The 18,503-nt window shown below is 46.0% G+C and overlaps 1 protein-coding gene across 1 annotated transcript; it reads left to right on the forward strand.

Annotated features, from left to right (window-relative positions):
• Positions 1-17,177: 17,177 nt before the first annotated feature.
• Positions 17,178-18,471, forward strand: LOC147750793 (lamina-associated polypeptide 2, isoforms alpha/zeta-like). The gene has a single exon (XM_086936943.1). It carries the CDS (start codon positions 17,178-17,180, stop codon positions 18,321-18,323), a length of 1,146 nt encoding a protein of 381 aa, XP_086793069.1. The 3' UTR covers positions 18,324-18,471.
• The last annotated feature ends 32 nt before the right edge of the window (positions 18,472-18,503 follow it).

Here is an 18,503-nt window from a genome sequence, read left to right on the forward strand (position 1 = left end):
CTCAAGACAAATAGCACCCCCATTCTCCAAAATTAGAACTTTTGGCAAACCCTTGTTGGCCATTAGTTTCTCTAAAAACGTCACCACCACCTGTGTTGCAGTACCTTCAATAAACTCAAATGCAATCCATTAGGGATAGTAATCTAAGACTATGTCAAACTTTTCCCAGGTACATCCACGCTCACTGGAAGATTTTAGCAGACAAACCCCCTGACACTTTTTACACTGAGCAGCTTTCACTCCAATATCTTTTTCCGTTCCATGGCACCAAAATGGCTCCTCAAACTTTGCTTGCAACTTGTCATGTCCAGACAGCCCTTATGAACGAGATCCACCAATTTGTTTCTAATCATACTGGGTGGCACATGTTTATCTGCGTAAGAAACAGATTAATTCCCTTGAGTTTGTGTACAGGAAAAGCTAGAAAATTAGCTATAACACAGTGAAATAATGCTCCTTAAATTAAAAATGTAAACAACATAAAGAGTACATAACAATTTATTCAAATATTAAAATAGCATACAGTACATTTGTAAAATAGTATGAACACACAATTAAAAACAAATATATATTTTTGTGACCTGCACAAAAGTATGGGACAGACAAACCTAAATTGTAAAACATAAAACTTGAAAGTTTACAAGGCGTACATTCACAGAGAAAGCTTCAAACTGCCCTGGTGTTATAACCTCACAATCTTATATGCATCAGGGAGGAACAACGTGAATTGTACTTGAACTTGCGTCGACGCGTTTCGGTGGTTTTGCGTGTGATTCGGTGCCACCTTTATCAAGACAATTATTTGCGTTGTCTGTCATACAGTTGGGTCCTCATAAGACTCCTGTAGGTTTCCTTAATGTGGTGTTTCCTATGGGTTGTGGTGGCTGTGATTCTCAGGAATCAGGGGATTTTTTACCATCTGCGGATGATTTTTAACAATCCTATCCCGAAATGATAGTGGGATAGATTCCAAGTCCGTCAATCTGTGGACACTTTTATAAAAATGGCCAACCGCTCTCTCTGGCAAACGTCAGGTTAGAATGCTAGGCCGATTCTGGAAATGGCTCTTATAAACCGTTCAAAATGTAGGACAACTTTGTTTCAACAAAATTTAGTTTAGGAAGGCGCGGTGAGCTGCCTTGTCATTGTTGTAATCAGGGGTGTTTCAAATAGTAGTATCCCCTGGTTCTGCTCTAGCGTAGCTTCTCTATGGGAGTCCGTTTTTTTATCTGCTCTATACAATAATTTCCCTTCATGAGACAACTCATGAGTAATTTTGGCAAAGGTATGAAGTTCCCCGTCACAATTTCTTTCACCGGGCCAACCTGCCACGGTAAACATTTTACCCTCTTCGTCGTATTGTCTTTCTCCACACAGCAGTCATAAATACTGGCCACAAACCTTTCTAGATCTTCCACCATATCCACATTTTTGCCCTGCTCAATGCACATTGGCAATCTGGACATACAGTTGCCCTTTTGCTCTTGCTTATCAATAGATAATCAACAGTAATGTCCTATTGCAACAACTTGGCGATTAGTGTAAGTATCTTGGCTGTTGCAGTCAAGAAGTGCATATTTGATGCACTCAAAATGCACGAAAGTTCAGAGACTACATTTCCCTCTCCAAACATAGGGACTTTTATCAATGGGTTGCTTCGCCCTTGCGCCATGCAATGGGGGAGCTCAAGGGTGACGCAACACTTAGTAAGATTTGTCAAGCCGTGCAAAGCCACCTTTGGAGTAACCTAAAGCAGCACAAATCACTGCATTGTGTGACTCTGCCCCAGGGAGGCATTCCATTTGTGGAGCGTGTGTGTTCCCACGCATCCATCCACACATGGGTTGGCACATTCCCAGATTTACCAACACTAGTAAACCTTGGACTGCATCAAAATGCCACGCCTCCTAGGGGGCCGTGCAACAAGGAGAAATATCTTTATTTCTTCTGGTTGTTTCCTCTTTCTAAGTGTGCTGAATTCTGCAGCACACTTAGAAAGAGGAAAAGGCTTCTGAGGATTGTTTTTGTACAAGAAAGTGCCCCTTCCTGCACACAAAAAAACAATCCTGCCTACAACACAGGCACCCTCGCACGGCGCAAAGGTGACTGCATTGGTGCTAGGAAGCCAAAAGGGTGCCAGCGCAAAGAAAAAACAGGAGTGTGCCTTATAATGTTAAATACTGTGCATTCCTGCCCTTTTCTTTTCAACCTGTGAGAAAGTTTGATAAATCTGCCCACACACAAGTTCCTAATTATTTCTCAATGACATAAGATCTTTCTGCATCTCTCAGACCTCCTGATGGAGATACTAGAATAGACTCACCACTAGTATAATCTTATGTCACATCTGCTCCTGTGCCTTTGACACTGGCATCTACTGTAATGTAGAATATCTTGCCTGGCTAAAATCTGTTAAGAATAGGTACTATGCTCAATTCTTTCTTAATGTTCTGAAAAGCTTTGTCTTGTCCAATTTCCTGTTTAATAATCTTATTGGAGGCGCATCTTTATCGACAAAAACTGTGAATGGATTGTATTTATAATTAACAGAGTCCGAAAATCAAAATCACTTCCTCTCTACTCGTAGGTTTGGGTGCACTCTGACACTGCCTTTTTAAAGTTTCTTTAGGTTTCACACCTACTGTTGTGCATATATGGCCCACATACTCAAAGTATTCTATAGCAAAAACACCCTTGTCTTTACTTTGTCTCAGTCACTATCTCTTATAATCTACAATGCCATTCTCACCAGAGTGTCATGCTCCTGTCTGTCTTCACCAAAGATAAGGATATTGTCTTAAAAAATTAAAATGGCTGTCTTCTCTTTAAACGAATTTGACACAAGCTGACGTCAGCCGAAATGATAGTCTGCAAAAACTGATAGACTTCGTCCAGTGTGCAGTTAGGTAAAAAGAGTCTCCTGCTAAGGGTATTTGATAATATGTCAAACTTAGATCTAGTTTAGAAAACATTCACTCTTGCACTGATGCTAACCTATCCTCTATTCTAAATTCAGAGATCTAAACCCACACATGAATTTCATTACAACCTTTGAGATTACTATAACGAGATCCACAGTGATGATTTCACTGGTTCTATTACTCTTTCCTTACACAATTTATCCAAAAACGGAGCAAAATCCTCTATGATGGTCAGTAGTACAGCCCATAACTTGAGATTAAGTGGTATTGCTCCCTCTTTTAACTTAATTGTAGGTTAGAAAGCTTTCAATTCTCCTCTCTCTTTATCAGAAACCTCACTAAAGTCTTGTAAAATATACAACAGTTCATCCAAGGGTCCTCCAACCATATACAGTGCACTCACTTCCTTGTTCATTTCCCTTTCACCTGCACTGAGATTGCCCTTCCTGTCTACTGTAATTTGTATATCCTTGCCAGGTCTCAGCACCACATCCAACGTTCCGTGGTGCGTTAAGCCCAATATACCCTGGCCTTTGCTTGTGGCTTAAATTTATCTTGAATGTCCTTCCCTTTATATTCAATAAAAGCCTAAAAGAACCCATCCAAGTCAAGCTTTTGCTTGGTGTATGCCATGGTTATAACATCTGGTTGTTCCATTAAATGATCATGCCCTATTCTATTCACAGTGCGATTAGAAGGGGGCGAGATCTTAGTTCCAAAGTCAAACAAAAGGTCCAATTTCACCCATTCAATTGTAGCATCAGCTCTGCTTCCAACTCTGTTTCTCTCTCACTCCATACATGCTCACTGATAAAACAAGATTATTTTTGGCCTTCATAATAAATTCATCCTCTTCTTCTCCCCCATTTACCGTTTTGCCAATATTTATACACACTAGCAAAAGGGCCTGAAAGACCACATTCGCTACATTTTGTTCACAGCAAGTCCACATTTTGAGTTACCTAGGTGTCTTATGGGGCCGCATCTGTAACAATTGCTGCTGCCTGACTTTCTAGCTGAATCCATCAGTTGCATATTTGCAAGGATTTTACCACTGCAATATTAGCACTTTCACTGTGGTTAACTTCTGTGTCATCACCTTGAGAAGACAGAATGTTAGGCCAGATGTACAGAAATTAGGAATTGCGATTCCCAGATTGGCATTCTTATCGATTTGCAGTTAGGAAATTGCCATTCCTAATGTTTGTACTATTAAATAATGATTCCCAGTAGGGTCGTAAATCGACCTAATTCAGGAGTATTAATGATCACAGTAGATCACAGTTTTGGGACACATTAGGAATAATAGCGATCAGAGGGCTGGTGGCCTGGTGGGGTCAAGGACCACCATGTTTGTGATTGCTTTCAAATAAAGCAATCTTTTTGGAACCCCTGATTGCGCTTAGAAAATATTTTTTTACATTCTCAAAGATGAAGGGGTCACTTTAGGGCTCTTTCCCATTCGCAAATGGTTACATCTCCTTTGAGGAGGTGGTGAAATATTTATGTTTTGCGACCGTAATTCAGTTGAAAAACATTATTACATACCACTGTGATTTAGTATTTGGTGGGGAGGCCTTAATCATGTTCTTCTAAATACTGAATAGTGAAACCAAATTGTGATTCGGTAATAAGTTACCGAAATGCAGTTTGACATTTGCACATTGCAAAATGCTTTTTAGCGGTTGCAAATGGTCCATTCTGTGAATCCAGCCATTTGCGACCATCAAAAAGATTTTGTACATTTCATCCCCTGTTCACTACATGAATGAATTGCCTCTTATCGAGACTAGTCTTTACTGGAAAGTGGTCTTTCAAGAATTTCCAGAACACTTTACTATTACCTAATCTCTGATCGGGGATTCTAACAGTTGCCCAAACTTACAATGTGCAGCAAAACCTTTTAGACTTTCAATATAAGTATCAACATTCTTTCCCGCTAGCCATTTCCTAGAGAAAAAAATGTCTACTCTTCTGTGTGGAAAATAGATTTTCAAGTTTTTTTTACAGCTTTGTCATAGTCATCTAGCATTTCCCAACTTCTAATACCATTTCAGGGAGGTCATCTAGCATTTCCCAACTTCTAATACCATTTCTGGGAGGTGGGCAAAGTCCCTTTGCCCTTCCATTCCAAGGCAGTATTCTAAAATAATTCTTCTACTGGCTCTAAAACTATCAGCATCTACTGCCCCTAAGTGACCATTAAAAGTGTGATACCACTCTTTCCAGTGTGTTGGTGGTTCCAGGAAATGAGGATGTAATGTCATTTTAGCCACATATTTTTGCTTAAAGTATATTCGTACTATGAAAATGAAAAAAAAGACATTTCAATAAAAACGTTTACTCGCATCTTAGCCTGCATAGAAATATGCCATATTGCAATTAGAATTCCAATGCAGTCAAAGTTTGATGTACAAAAGAGAGTGACATTAGTGATACAACCTCTGATACAAAACTAGTTACAATATGCGCCAAAGTGTAAAACTATTCAGGCAGTTAGCAAAAGATAGTCACTTATGTACTGCCAACGCATTCCTTTAATGAGAAATACTTCAGGATTAAATGTCAGTTTGATCATCAGATCGTGTCCCTTACTTCTGGAGAAGAATGTCAGTTTGACCAATAGATGGAGGATTCGGGATATACCTTTCCCATGAACATTTGGATGGGCACACCCCTGAATGTCCTGTTCAGTGAGGTCAACTTCGGCTATTGAAAGATGCCGCAGTGGCCCCTCCTCCTCGGGTCAGCAGGCCCAATAGCCAAGAGGAAGGAATTAGTGTTTAGTGAAGCTTAATTTCTCTCTCTCTGGTCAGAGAAGTAGACACACTTCCATTTGTGTCTGATTTCATAAGTGATCGGAGTCTCTTTCCTCCTCTTCAAAGTTCCAACCACACACATGATCACTCAGGGGATCTTGCTTCTTCTGTAAGCAACACTGCCTGGGTTGCTTGATACCAGAAACTTGTTTGCAGTATTATATAGGGTGACCCGATTTTGAAACGCAAAAACTGGGACAGGTGAGAAATAGAGGTATGACTAAATTCTGGCAATGAACACGGATATATATACATATTACCAACTAGCAGTAGCCAGTAGATAGTTACGGTAGCCAGTAGGTAGTTATAGTTAGGATCTTGTTTCCATAGGAAAAGCGATTTTTGACTTGCTTATAACTCTTCATGAAATTTTCCCCAAAAAGTGACATCCTCATTGTAGTTGTGATTGGAAAGTTTTGGGGTGATCCATCACCCGGGGCTGAGAAAAGGGTGGGGATTAAAAAAGAGTGTGTTTCCCATGTTAATTCCCACAGAGATTTTAGACACGACTACAGCTGAATAGACTTACACAAAATTTAGCAGAAACCTAGCTCTTAGTCCAGAAAGTGACCTTTGTGTGATTTGGTGTAAATCCATTCAATAGTTTTGGAGATATTAAAGCAGAACCAAATTTGTAGATCACAGACTTTCACTGAATCTTACCTTTCTCATACAGAGATCTGATTGGCTACCAACATTTCAACTCGGAAGTGTTGCCAGCTATTTTGAGCCCCATACTCAGACAAGTCCCAAACAAAAACATTAAAAAAGAGAAGGGGGCAGGGTAAGAATTCCCTGATCCCCTAGACCTGGTGGTGGTGTGCTATAAAGAATTTTGAAAACATGTTTGCAGGGAAAATCATGAAGATTCATGAACCACTGTGAAAATAAAAAAATGAAATAAAAAAACAAGAGCGGTCTCCCGCTTGTTTATATTGGAGCCCCCTGGTTGGCCAGGTCACAGCGCCTTTTTTATATGTGAAATAAGGAGAGGGGGCGTATGTGGCACCCCTCCTCATGGCCAATCATGGCCCCAGGGACCGCCACCTCCCCAGGTCAGGCCGAGTGTTAATTTAATTGGAGGAAGGCTGCACAGCCCCCTCGGAAGGCATTAAGAGCCCCAGCGACCTCCACCTCCCGCGCATTATTATAAAATGAAGTGGAGCCATGTGGACCCCTCCATTGACCTAAAGGACCCTGGGCACCACAACCTCCTCAGGCCTGAAAGAAATTTAAAGGGGGAGCGGGCATTTCGGCCCCCCTCCTAGGCAATTTTCGGTCCCAGGGAGAACCACTTCCCCAAAGCTAGCTGAAATTTTACAAGGAGGGGTCCGTCTGACCTCCCCTCCCGTGCTGTTCTCTGCCATGGTGCCCACCCCTAGGACATAGCCTTCTGCTCTCACTAGGCTGCTCCCAGCTGGCAGGGACAGGAAAACTGCTCCCGTCAGCTGGAAGCAGATTTCAAATCTGTGTTCCTGCCCGCTGGAAAAACAGACAACAGAATTGTTCCTGCCCAACGGGGACAGCATTTTTGTTGCTCCCTGTGAGCAGTAGCAATGCTGGCTGCCACTGGAGGCAGGGAGCTGGCAGGAACCGCAGGGGAATTAGGGCTCCAGAGTACCCAGAAGTAAGTCATCAGGCACCGGTGGGTTGTAAAAGTGACAATCAAATTGCTGAAATTACATGCACACAAGATCACTGGACATATTGCCTCACGGTCCTTTGCACAGATGTAATGTAGAATATGCACTAGACATTTACCCAACAAAGTAGCACTTGCTAATTAACCAGTAGAAAGTACTCCAGTTGGGTAGACATTTTCGGCAAAACTATTCTTGCAAAAAATGAGGTTCCATTCTGGCCCTGATGCTCCTTTCACAGAGATTAAACCTTGATGGGAAGTACTTACAAATATAAACATTGCACGTGCTCCAGTTGAAGCTCCACTTCAAGTAAAGCATAAAATAACCTAACTTCTTGGGCTTTGCAAAGGCAAAGGAAGTGTGTTTCCTCTCATATTCCACATTGAAAAAACAATATGAAATCCATAATGGAGGTGAATGCATTGTTGATCTATTGGAAAGCAATATGATCTGTAGTGACTGTGATGAGTGGTTTCCTTCTTGTCATCTCCTGGTGAGAGCAGAGTCCATGGTTCTCCCTTTTAAATACCCTAAATATGCAAATCCCCAAAATCCATAGCACCACTTAACATCCACTCACGGACCAATAGCACCACTCACACACTCATTCACAGACCCACGCAGCCACTAACTGACCCATACCGGCATTCACACACCCACTCACAGGCTCATAGCACCACTCACACACCCATTCACAGACTCACATAGCCACTCACAGATCCACTCACAGAACCACACAGGCACTCACAGACATAAACTCACAAACCCACACAAGCACTCACAGACCCCCTCATAGAAAGTCCCAACAGTCCTCCACTGATTTGAATTACAGCTGTCTAGCACACATTTCCAGGACCAAAGAGTGGGAGATAGGGAAGAGCAACTCAGTGATTTCAAAATACACTTTTGGAGCTAGACAGCATAGAACCACAGGGCCTTAATTTGGATGACGAGATGTATACTTGTCTATATTAATGGCTGTTGTCTTATGTACATGCTCTCTGCCAAACTGTATTTAATTGTTTTTAATCACGATGATTGAAAGGAACTTGTTTTTAGTATCCTTTGTAAGCACTGTTTTGAACATATTGTTTTTACAAGACTACAGATTTATTTATAGGTTATGTCAGGCATCTGTCCTGTAATTGTTAGAATTATGTCCTCGAACCTAGGGCCAACTTTGGTACATTAACTGGTACCCAAAATTGTGATATCGTCCCACTTGGGATTTGTGATCACGGTTTTTATCAGTCAATATCTGTTACAATTGTCATAGGTTTTGAACCTGTGATCTTCACCCACTTGGGCCCACACCGGTGTTCTTTGTTGGGATTTAGATGCGGGTTGCGGCCAGTCCTCTCTCTACGCACATGATGTTGATTACCCTCCTCCCCTCCTGACCCATGTGATCGCATTTAATGACCTGAAGCCGGGCAGTCGGTGCTTGGTTTACTCTTGGTCACGTTATCTTTCTGTGGACCGTGCTCTTGAGATTTTGGCTGAGTTCGTGTTTGTTCTCCCTGGGACTGAATCGGGAGTCAGAGCGAGGCTTCGTTCTGACATTAAAGTACTTTTTTCCTGAAGCTTGAATTGGATTACCGATGTGGGATGATTTGGACGCTGCAAGTATCTTAACTTGCTACAGATAGGGATTTGGATTCATGTGCGCGGCTGCGCACGAACATTGCCTTCTTGCCGGTGCTGTCATTTCCGGGTGTTGAATTACACTCGGCGTTCTTGTGTGAGAATTTTGGTTCTGCTGACGAACCGGTGACTTTCTGACGTTTTTCTTTATTTACCTTTGTGGCCACGGGTTTTTGGGGAAGCGGGGCATGCGGAGAGTTTAATTTGCACTACAGAAATGAATACAGGGTTTTTTTAGTCCGAGGACTTTTTTCCCCTAACGTGTACATAAGAACACTGAATCGGAGTGGTGTTCCGTCTTGAAGGCTTCCTCACTGCAACCGAGGAAAGGAGTCTCCTATGCAGCCCTGCTGAAGTTCACATCGGGTAAGAAGGAGGGTAGAGGTTGTGTTTGGAGCTGGGTGTTGCATGTGCTTAGAGAGACAGACCTGGAGGTGATATTTATAAGTGCTCCTTTCTGTTTGTCTCTCCTCTGCAGGGTGCGAGATTCATTGTATGCTTATCAAGTTTATGAGAACAATCAGGAGACTACCAGGGCCCCCGAAGCCTTCCTCCTCCCTGGGATTATTATTTTTACTCTTCCCTCTCTCCTGGCCCAGGCTGTAGAGTACATTGGTATTTATATCGTGGCCTGCAGTTTGTGTGGGGGTAGAGAGAAGGGAAAATCGTCGCTCCTGCAGCGTGGTTCCAAGTGGGTGATAAATTGACAGAAAACCAAGGCCACGAATAGTTGCGCTGCCCGAGCGAGGATGGATGTAGATAAGAGTGAGGAGAATGGGCGGGAAGACAGGGTCCCCACTATGCAGGAGTTAATGGGTGCCATAACTGCTTTACAGACACAATTGCAGGATGTTAAACATGAGAACCAGGGTTTGCGTAGGGAGTTGGATGCGGCTAGGTCCCGAGAACTGGGGAGTTTGGGAGCAGGAAAACCGGTGATACAACCTGCCACTTTTCAATTTGACCGAGGAGCGAGTAGTAGCTCTGCTCCCATGACAGTGAATGTTACCACCCCTATTCCGGTCCCTTTAGCGGTCCCTGAACGTTTTACGGGTGACTCGAATAAATTCGCTATCTTCATGAATCAGTGTCAGCTCCACTTTTTGTGTAGACCCACAGCTTTTCCTAACGATTCCGCCAAAGTGGCATTTGTGATTTCCTATTTGGCAGGGACAGCAGCAACCTGGGCGGTGCCTTTGGTGGAGAACAACGATCCCGTTCTGAATAATTATGATATGTTCAAAGAAATGATGCATGCCTTATTTGCCAAACATGCGTTTATGCAGGCCAGTGACGCCGAACTATTAAAGTTACGGCAAGGTAAACAAGATCTACTTACATATGTATCCACCTTCAATAGATTAGTGTCTGAAACCCATTGGCCTGTTGATAAACGTACCGCCATTTTCTATCAGGGGTTAAGCGAAGAACTAAAGGATGTGGTTTCCCAGGTGGTTAATCCTCCTTCTGATTGTACTGAGTTTATTGATTTGGTGGTGAAGTTGAATCACCGGTTATTGGAAAGAAAGGGAGAAAGAACTAGATCCTTTCTGTCACGCCCTCTATCTTTTCGGAGTGATTCTCGGGGAACAGGGGGGGACCTGAAACAGACCCCTGAACCGATGGAGATAGGTGGAGTTAGAGGACCGCTCTCTTCAGTAGAAAAAGAAAGGCGTAGATCCAACAACCTATGTTTATATTGTGGCCATGAGGGACATTATGCAAGGGATTGCCCTGTGAAACCTTCCAAGGAACCATCACGGAAGGCGGTGGCTTGTGTGCACAGGGACGCCCTGCATGTGGACTCTATGGTTCCTTGTACTCCGTATCAAATACCCGGCATAGTGAAGAGAGTCCCCAGACATTTTACTATCACCGTCTGTTTGGTGATATCCAACAATCGTAGGGCTCCTGTGTCGGCTCTGTTAGACTCCGGTGCTACGGGGAACTTTATGGACATCAAGTTGGCCGAGAGAATAGGAGTTCCCTGGGTTTACAAGGAACAACCAGAACCGGTACGGGCCATCGACGGTACTGAATTGTCATCTGGTACCATCACACGTCAGACCGAACCTCTATGTATGATAGGGGATAATGGTCACTCGGAGGAAATAGGTTTTGATTTGATCGATGCCCCTTCTTTCGGAGTAGTTTTGGGAGTACCATGGTTGCAGACACACAACCCCAAGATAGATTGGATAAGGAGAACGGTGACCCTTGACTCCGTTCATTGTTTGCAGAATTGTTACAAGGTCGCCACAGATTGGATTACCCCTTTGACTTGTGCTGTGAGTTCTGGAGGAACGGGGGAAGCTCTGAGGGTCCCTGAATCTTATTCTGCTTATAGCGATGTATTTGATAAAGGGAAGGCTAGGGAACTCCCCCCGCATCGCTCTTTTGACTGTCGGATTGACCTGATGCCTGGGGCTACGTTGCCTTGTAGTCGTGTTTATGCCTTGTCGGGCCCTGAGGAACAGCATTTGAAGGAGTACATCGAAGAGATGCTGGAGAAAGGGTTCATTCGTCCCTCTTCCTCGCCAGTGTCATCGGCTATCTTCTTTATTCCGAAGAAGGAAGGTGGACTTCGGGCATGTGTAGACTATAGAGCGCTCAATAAGGGTACGATTAAGAACAAGTACCCTCTTCCCTTGATACCTGTGTTGCTTGATCAACTGAAGCATGCAACGGTTTTCCCTAAGTTAGATCTAAGGGGTGCTTACCATCTCATCCGCGTCCGTGAAGGCGATGAATGGAAAACTGCCTTCCGGACCAAATTCGGCCTGTATGAATATTGTGTTATGCCGTTTGGGCTATGTAACGCTCTGGCTGCTTTTCAGTTTTTTATGAACGAGGTATTGAGGGAATATTTGGATTTGAGCGTCATAGTCTACATAGACGATATCCTTGTGTTTTCTACCACCGTTGAGGAACACGAAGTCCATGTAGGACAGGTTTTGCAGCGTCTGAAGGAACATCAGTTGTATGTTCGACTTGAAAAGTGTAGTTTTCATACGCCTAAAGTGGAGTTTTTGGGATTTGTGATTACCGAACGGGGGATCATGATGGATCCCAAGAAAACAGAAGCTATCACGTCTTGGCCGTCTCCCACTTGTGTAAGAGATATTCAAGTCCTCCTTGGGTTTGCCAATTTTTATCGGCGGTTTATTTCGCATTTATCTGAAATGATAGCACCTATGACAGTGTTATTACGCAAGGGGGTGCCTTTTGTTTGGTCAGACCATGCTCAGTCTTCTCTAGATTTGTTGATTGAAAGGTTCACGACAGCCCCTGTTTTGGTTCATCCTGACCCTACATTGCCTTTTTTTGTGGAAGCGGATGCTTCTTTGTGTGCAGTAGGGGGTTGTTGTCCCAGAGAGATGCGGAGAATGGATATATGCATCCGATTGCCTTTTTTTCTAAGAACTTGCTGCCCGCTGAGAGGAATTACACCGTGGCGGAGTGTGAATTGTTGGCCATTAAATTATCCTTCGAAGAGTGGCGCCATCATTTGTGGGGTGCTCGGCATCCGATAACTATCTTCACTGACCATAAGAACTTGGAGTTCTTCCGGTCAGCACGAGCCTTAACCCCTCGACAGATGAGGTGGGTCTCATTCTTTAATGAGTATGATTTTATCATTACTTATAGGCCCGCGGTACAACAGTTAAAATCGGATGCTTTGTCCCGTATCCATGTGAAACACACTAACCTGACAGTGGAGAAAGAGAGGTGTTCCTTCATAGCTCCTGAGAGAATAGTGGGCAGCATTTCCATTGATGACTTTAATGATTTAGTTCGGGTAGAACTGGAAAAGATTGATCTTACACCCTGGTTGTCACAACCTTTGATTTCCTTAAGAACTGGGTTGCTGTATCATGAGGACAAACTGTTTATTCCCCCTGATCTCCGAGATATGGTATTGGAATGGTGTCATTCCTCTTCTCTTGCTGGGCATCCTGGTTCCACCAAGACCATGGAATTTTGTTTGCGGTGGTTCTGGTGGGAGTCAGTGGCAAGAGATGTACAGTCTTGCGTGACGGCTTGTCCGGTGTGTGCTGTGAATAAACCAACTCATGCCAAACCCTCAGGATTGTTGCATCCTCTACCGGTTCCCAAGGCTCCCTGGCAAACAATAAGTTTGGATTTTGTGACGGACTTACCTCTGGAGTCTGGTTTTACAGTCATATTAGTTGTGGTTGATTCCTTCACTAAGATGGCACATTTCATACCCTTGGTTAAGTTGCCTACTGCAGGGGAATTGGCCACAATCTTCTTGTCTTCAGTGGTACGCCTGCATGGATTGCCTCTGTCTATTGTCTCTGATAGAGGGGCTCAATTTATCTCTCATTTTTGGAAGGAATTGTGTGCTGCCTTAAAAATGAATCTATGTCTGTCCTCCGCTTATCATCCTCAGTCGGATGGTCCGACGGAGCGCACTAATCAGACCATGGAGCAGTATTTGAGGTGTCTGGGAACATCATTGGCTTGTAATTGGGTTGTGGCTCTCCCGCTTGCTGAATTCGCCTATAACAACAGTGTGCATTCAGCAGTGGGAATGACCCCTTTCTTTTGTTCCATGGGGTTCCACCCTCGAGCGATCCCCTTTCAGCCTTCTGGCCAGGTACCGGCTGTAACTGCCTTAGGTCTCTCTTTGGTTCAGATCTGGAATACGGCGTTGGAACATCTAGAAAAGGCCAAGGTGGACATGAAGAGGCAGGCAGATAAACATAGGGCCCCTGCTCCTTCCTATCGGGTGGGGGATAAGGTGTGGCTTTCCACTAAGAACTTGAGAATAGGGGGGTCCCGTAAATTACAGCCTAGGTTTGTGGGTCCTTTTCCTGTACTCAAGGTAGTCAACCCTGTAGCACTGAAGTTGGGGTTACCTGATGAGTATGGGATCCATCCTGTTTTTCACACCTCCCTTCTGAAACCCTATGTCGTTACCACTCAGGTTTTGCCACCACCTCCCCCTGTGATGATAGGAGAGGAAGAAGAGTTTGAGGTTAGTGCTATCTTGGACTCCAGGAGAAGGAATGGGAAACTCATGTATCTGATAGACTGGAAGGGATATCCCCCTGAGGATCGTACATGGGAGGCAGCGAGTGGGGTTCATGCTCCTAGATTAGTGAGGCTTTTTCATTTACGCCACCCTTCTAAGCCCCGTCCGGTTGGGAGGCCTTTGAGGGGAGGTACTGTTGGGATTTAGATGCGGGTTGCGGCCAGTCCTCTCTCTATGCACATGATGTTGATTACCCTCCTCCCCTCCTGACCCATGTGATCGCATTTAATGACCTGAAGCCGGGCAGTCGGTGCTTGGTTTACTCTCGGTCACGTTATCTTTCTGTGGACCGTGCTCTTGAGATTTTGGCTGAGTTTGTGTTTGTTCTCCCTGGGACTGAATTGGGAGTCAGAGCGAGGCTTCGTTCTGACTTTAAAGTACTTTTTTCCTGAAGCTTGAATTGGATTACCGACGTGGGATGATTTGGACGCTGCAAGTATCTTAACTTGCTACAGATAGGGATTTGGATTCATGTGCGCGGCTGCGCACGAACATTGCCTTCTTGCCGGTGCTGTCATTTCCGGGTGTTGAATTACACTCGGCGTTCTTGTGTGAGAATTTTGGTTCTGCTTACGAACCGGCGACTTTCTGACGTTTTTTCTTTATTTACCTTTGTGGCCACGGGTTTTTTGGGAAGCGGGGCATGCGGAGAGTTTAATTTGCACTACAGAAATGAATACGGAGTTTTTTTAGTCCGAGGACTTTTTTCCCCTAACGTGTACATAAGAACACTGAATCGGAGTGGTGTTCCGTCTTGAAGGCTTCCTCACTGCAACCGAGGAAAGGAGTCTCCTATGCAGCCCTGCTGAAGTTCACATCGGGTAAGAAGGAGGGTAGAGGTTGTGTTTGGAGCTGGGTGTTGCATGTGCTTAGAGAGACAGACCTGGAGGTGATATTTATAGGTGCTCCTTTCTGTTTGTCTCTCCTCTGCAGGGTGCGTGATTCATTGTATGCTTATCAAGTTTATGAGAACAATCAGGAGACTACCAGGGCCCCCGAAGCCTTCCTCCTCCCTGGGATTATTATTTTTACTCTTCCCTCTCTCCTGGCCCAGGCTGTAGAGTACATTGGTATTTATATTGTGGCCTGCAGTTTGTGTGGCGGTAGAGAGAAGGGAAAATCGTCGCTCCTGCAGCGTGGTTCCAAGTGGGTGATAAATTGACATTCTTCCTCTTAACCACGGTATAATTGAGATTGGTCCATCGATACAATCATTTAAAACACAAAGACATACATATTTTGTAGTTTATTTAGTCTATCCTGAATATCACTATGTATTATGGCACCTTGGAGGGGGGGCGAGGCCAGGTCATTTCAGTGACCAAGATGGCCGTCCGACCATGAAGCTACGGAGCTGCCACAATCATAATATAGCCTCACAGCACTCCACCACCTTCCTGGAGTTCCTAGATGCGGCGGTGTGGCCTGGGACCCTTGTGAGCAGACTGGACCTGACAGATCGGCCACAGTGATCTGTTCAGCTCCAGGCCTGATGCTGCCCTCGGAGGCCCAGAGACAATAGGGGTCTCGGGTGAGCCTGAGGGCAGGGCACCGGATGGGCGGAGCTGTGATGCAGTGCCACTCGAGCCCTGTTGCGATCAGAGACCGAAGGGCCTAGACAGGGCTGGGTCACCGTCACAGATGAGACCTGCAGAATGTGGAGGGGCCAAGAGGATGTGACAGTGGGCCACGGCGGTAAATGCCCCCGCAAAGAAGGGTGTTGTCCCTCAGCTACTCACAGGATGGGACAGAGGTAGTGAGACGGAGCGACTGGGGAGTGCGTGGATAGGGCGGTGAATGCCTCCACAACAAAGAGTGTTGTCCCTCAGCTGCGCAGTAGGTGGGACGGAGGGAGTGAGACAGAGCTGGCAGTAAGTGCATGGCATCACTGACACTAGGTGCGCTGGTGAGCATCAGGGGAATTGTCCTCCCTGAAGAGAACACAAGGCCTTGCTCAGTTGACTACAGGGAAGGCCTGCCTCCCATGCAGCTAACACATCTAGGCGCATTACCTCCTCGTCAGCCCTCCCCGTCCCAGTCCCAACTACATGAGCATAGCTCCTCCCACCAGAAACTCCCAAGCAACTTGAAACCCATCCCTTCCCTCCAGGCCACACCCATACCCTGAGGCATATAACCCTGTGACCTGCCAATCAACAACCTGTTTGTTTTTTCTGCGGAATCACTTCCGAGCAGTCTTCGTCGAGGGGGGCACTGGAATTGGCCTCCTATCTGGTAAGTGTGGAACGGGATGCTAAGCGCCCGTTTTTAACCCCTATTCTGCCTGTTTTTCTTTTACCTTGTAGGCATTTGCTTTGAGTCCCTGCTGTAGCGGGACCGTGGGGTTGGGGGTCCGGACTGCCTGCTGTGGGGTGGTGACTCCCTGCTGCAGCCTCCCCTCTTCCGGGTTCGTTCCCTGCTCTAGCCGGTACACCCGGGGAGGGAGGGGGGGTGTGTGGCTGGCTTTTTCAGCGCGCCGAGGGCGTGCAGGATTGGCTTCTCTGTCTGTAACTCTCGGGGCTCGTTTCTTCGAGCCCGTGTTTTTCCCCTTTTTCTTTATGCTTCCTGCAATCCTTGGTGGAGTCTGGGGTTGCGGGGAGGGGGGGGGGGACTGCCTTTGTTTGGTCCGTGGGGGCCCGTTATTTAGGTTCAGTCCGACTTTGATGATTGTTTCCTGGGTTAGTGTTCTCTTCCCCGCGTTTCTGTTGTTGGAGCTCCCTCTACTGGCGGTCCAATTTTGCTTTTTTGCCGTTTTTTACTGGAGGGATTTGCATGGGGCTTGATTTCGTGTCTTGGCCTCTTGCTGCTCTGCTGTGGAGTTCTGTTGGGGAGTTCTTACCTCTGGGTTCACTGGTTCCTGGGACGGGGTCTTCTGGGTTTCTTTGTATCCTTACAGTTGGGCCCTGTTCAGTCTTTTCCTTTTGTAGTTTGGTAGCCTTCTCTGATAGGGCGGTTTGAAGGCCGGCCTTCGGTCCTGTGTAGGGATTGGCTCCAGGTCTAGGTGGCTTTCCCTGGTTGGCCCTTGGGGATTTTTGCTTGGATTGGTCTGGGTATATCTTGGGGTCTGGATTTCTGTTCTCCTGTTTACAACATGGAGGGTAGAGGTGCAGACGTGCGTGAACTCGGCTGTGAGGATGGGGAGGTGGTCGCTGGTTCTTCCACTGCTCCTTCCATGGCGAATATTCAAAAAATGATTGAGGCTGCTGTGGCGGCGGCCTTTGTGGCTCATGATCCCAAGGGGCCTAAGAGACAGAAATTGGATGCCTCGGCTGAGGTAGATCCGGACGTTGACTCTGATGAGGAAGTGAAGGGTCGTTTTGTCCAAGGGGCTGACCTTCGCTGTGTTATGCAGCATGTTCGAGACAATCTGGGATTCCCTGATCCTGTGGAGGGTGGAGAGTCTGAAGACTTCTTCGCCAATTACCTGAAGAAAGATCCGGAAAGCCTCCCCATTCATACGTCTGTGAGGAAGGTGCTGGAGGGGGAGTGGAAGGATGTTGACAGGCATGCCTTTCCCCGGTTTCTGGCTAAGAGGTATCCCTTGCAGGGCTTCGCGGAGGAGTTTCCGGCTGTGGTGAAAGTGGATTCTCTGCTGGCTGGTATGGCGTCTCAGAGCCTGGTGGTGTCTGAAGATGCGGTGCCTTCTGATCCTGGGGACAAGCGTGTCGAGGGGGCCTTGAAGCGGTCCTTTGCAGCCTCCAATCTGGCTGTTCGGTCTGCTGCTTACACCAGCTATCTTGTTCAGTCGCTTCTTAAGGACTGTCAGGGTATTTCTGCGCAGCTCATGCAGGAAGAGGATCCCTCTGAGTCTTTGTCCATGTTGGAACAGCAGTTGCGTTTCATGGCTGACTTGTCCTTCGACTCCCTTAGTGCTGCGGCGGCGGCTGCTGGGGCCTCGGTTGCTGCTAGGAGGCAGTTGTGGCTTAAGTCTTGGAAGGCGGAAGCTGCTCAGAAGGCGGCCGTGATGAAGATTCCCTTCACGGGCTCTAAGCTGTTTGGGGAGCCGTTGGAAGCTTTGATTAAAAAGACAGCTGAGGACAAAAAATTGTTGGCTCCGGTCCGCTCTTCTCAGAAAGGGAAGTTTGCGGGTTATAAGCGGGCTATTGGGCAGGCGTTTCAATCTAAGATGGCTGCTCAGCCCTTTCGTGGTAGGGGACGTGGCCGGGGTGTCCCTTCCTTCCACAAGTCCCGGGGTCAACAAGGTGCTTCCTCTTCTGCAGGTCCCTCCAAGTCGTGACTATGTGATGGATTCCTTGGAGGTGCCGGTTGGGGGTCGCCTCACCTCTTTTTTACCTGTCTGGGAGGAGTTCGTTCGGGATCTGTGGGTTCTACAGGTGGTACGGCTGGGCTACAGAATAGAATTTGGGACTCCTCCGGTGGATGTGTTCAAAGCTACCCCTGTTCCCAGGTCTCTGGC

Source organism: Lissotriton vulgaris, chromosome 1_1 (assembly GCF_964263255.1).
Source record: "Lissotriton vulgaris chromosome 1_1, aLisVul1.2, whole genome shotgun sequence".
Taxonomy (NCBI): Eukaryota; Metazoa; Chordata; class Amphibia; order Caudata; family Salamandridae; genus Lissotriton; species Lissotriton vulgaris.